The sequence below is a fragment of the Apis dorsata genome, unplaced genomic scaffold, assembly GCF_000469605.1.
Source record: "Apis dorsata unplaced genomic scaffold, Apis dorsata 1.3 scaffold_631, whole genome shotgun sequence".
NCBI lineage: Eukaryota > Metazoa > Arthropoda > Insecta > Hymenoptera > Apidae > Apis > Apis dorsata.
In genome coordinates, this window is record NW_006263826.1 from 743,161 (window position 1) to 745,042 (window position 1,882).

At 42.1% G+C, this 1,882-nt stretch overlaps 1 protein-coding gene across 1 annotated transcript in view; it reads left to right on the top strand.

Annotated features, from left to right (window-relative positions):
* The window catches only part of LOC102675245, a gene marked incomplete at its 3' end in the record, with an annotated part of 30,587 nt that overhangs the window by 11,216 nt on the left and 17,489 nt on the right, over positions 1-1,882 (top strand). The window contains exon 8 of the mRNA XM_006621702.1: positions 308-498. Within this exon, the coding sequence (XP_006621765.1) occupies positions 308-498 (191 nt within the window). The remainder of the gene's footprint in view (positions 1-307; positions 499-1,882) is intronic.

Sequence of the window (1,882 nt, forward strand, 5' to 3'; positions counted from 1 at the left end):
ATGATTTCTCCTTCACGACGCTTATGTAAACGCTTATGTCCGTGCGATTATTGGTTAACCGTGAGGTAAACATTTCCCGGAATTATAATTTATCATCCTCCATTCGTTCTTGCATAATTAATTGCCAAGTCGAACGTTGCGGAGAATCGAACATTAACCATTGAAAATTAAGCATTGGTGAATCGTGATACTCGCTTCTTCTCTTTTGCGACGAAATGGAAAACGTTGCAGTCTCCTCGACGAATTCAATTCAATTCGCGAAATATTACGCGTGAATTTTCGGTGTGACGGTGATTCATTCTTCCAGACACCGGTGCAAGGCGGAAGAGTCGGGGAACGACGTGCCAGCAGCCCTTTCCAAAATGGTCAAACAGAAGTCCTGATCGGAGAAGTGGAGGGTGGCCCAAGGTCGCCGCGGGGATCCACGTCTTCGGCGGTGAACGACGCCAATTTCCTGGGTCCACCGGATGAACGTGACGGAAACAAGCCCATTTGCAGGCGAGTAACAACAAAATCGTTCGTCTCTTTTCTATTCCAAACTTTCATCTTCATCCTAACCTCAAAATCAAACCAACACGAATTTCACCAATATTCGAAACGCGTTGCTAGTGTTTGCGTCTCTTCTTTTGTTATTATTAACTCGCGAGGAGAGAGAGAAATCGGCGAGAAAACGCGAGAATCTATCGCAGTTCCCTACAACTTGTATCGAGTTGCACCTATGCGGCCTATGTTGCCTCGTCGATGTAGTGAGAACTCGGCAGGTTACTGTTAGATGTCGCGGTGAACATGCTTCGTGCGAGAAATCTCCGTTATCGAGAGATACAGCAAAGGGCAACAACTCGAACTCTTTTCTTTTTTTTTTTTTTTCATCTTTACTCGTTCACTTTGCGATTATATAGCGCAAACGAGGATAATAACACGATAATCACGTGATATCGACGTAGAATTTGTGTTTAAAAAAAGAAAAGAAAAAAGCAGATAGATACGAGCAGACATATATATATATATATATATATATATATATATATATATATATATATATATATATATATAGTTTGGCGATCGGTAATATTCTCGTAAACGAACGTTTCTTCGAACTTTTGATCGAAACGTCTCGGTTATCCGATAGCCCATTGAAAGTGTATCGATTAATTGATAGAAAGCGGAGTGTAATCGGTGTATTGGTTCGGATCGAGATGGGTCGAGGCAAAGCGAACTCTCGTCCCCCTCTCTTCCTCGATAGTCACTTGGCCGGTATTTCACGCTCGTGACACACCCACCGCTAGAGTAAGCGCAGCCTAAACAATGCGTTTTCCAGACCTCGCGATGCAGCGGCTCGCTCTATCCCAGCGTTTCCCAACCTGTTCACGGTTGCATCATGGAATCTTTACTTCTATTTTTAAACCTACATTCCTATGGATTTACCTTTGAAATATTTTACTTCGGATACCTTAGATTTTTTCAAACGAATACATATATATATATATGTATATGTTTCTCGAATTCTCGTTTTCCTCTCTTCTCGATACACGACTCGTTTGTTTGTGAAACCAGTTTTCCCTTACGCAAAATGAAATATATAGCGCATAGATATAACGAACTAGTTTAATTCAATGCGATAAAACTGATTAAAAGGAATTAAGAAGGTAGTCGATCGAGGCGAGATATCTCGAGTACAAATGAATTTTTAACGCGATCGTGCACGAGAAGGTAAACGAGGAGATGATTTTCTCGAATGGCTTAGGAAAATCACCTTGAAGTTATTCATGGACGAGGGTAGAGAGTACAGGTGCGAATGAATGCGCCCATTGACATCACAGCCCACTTTTCTATGGATATAGCGAGTACCTCGAAACGTGTGCTTCCTTCCCCCCCCCCCCCC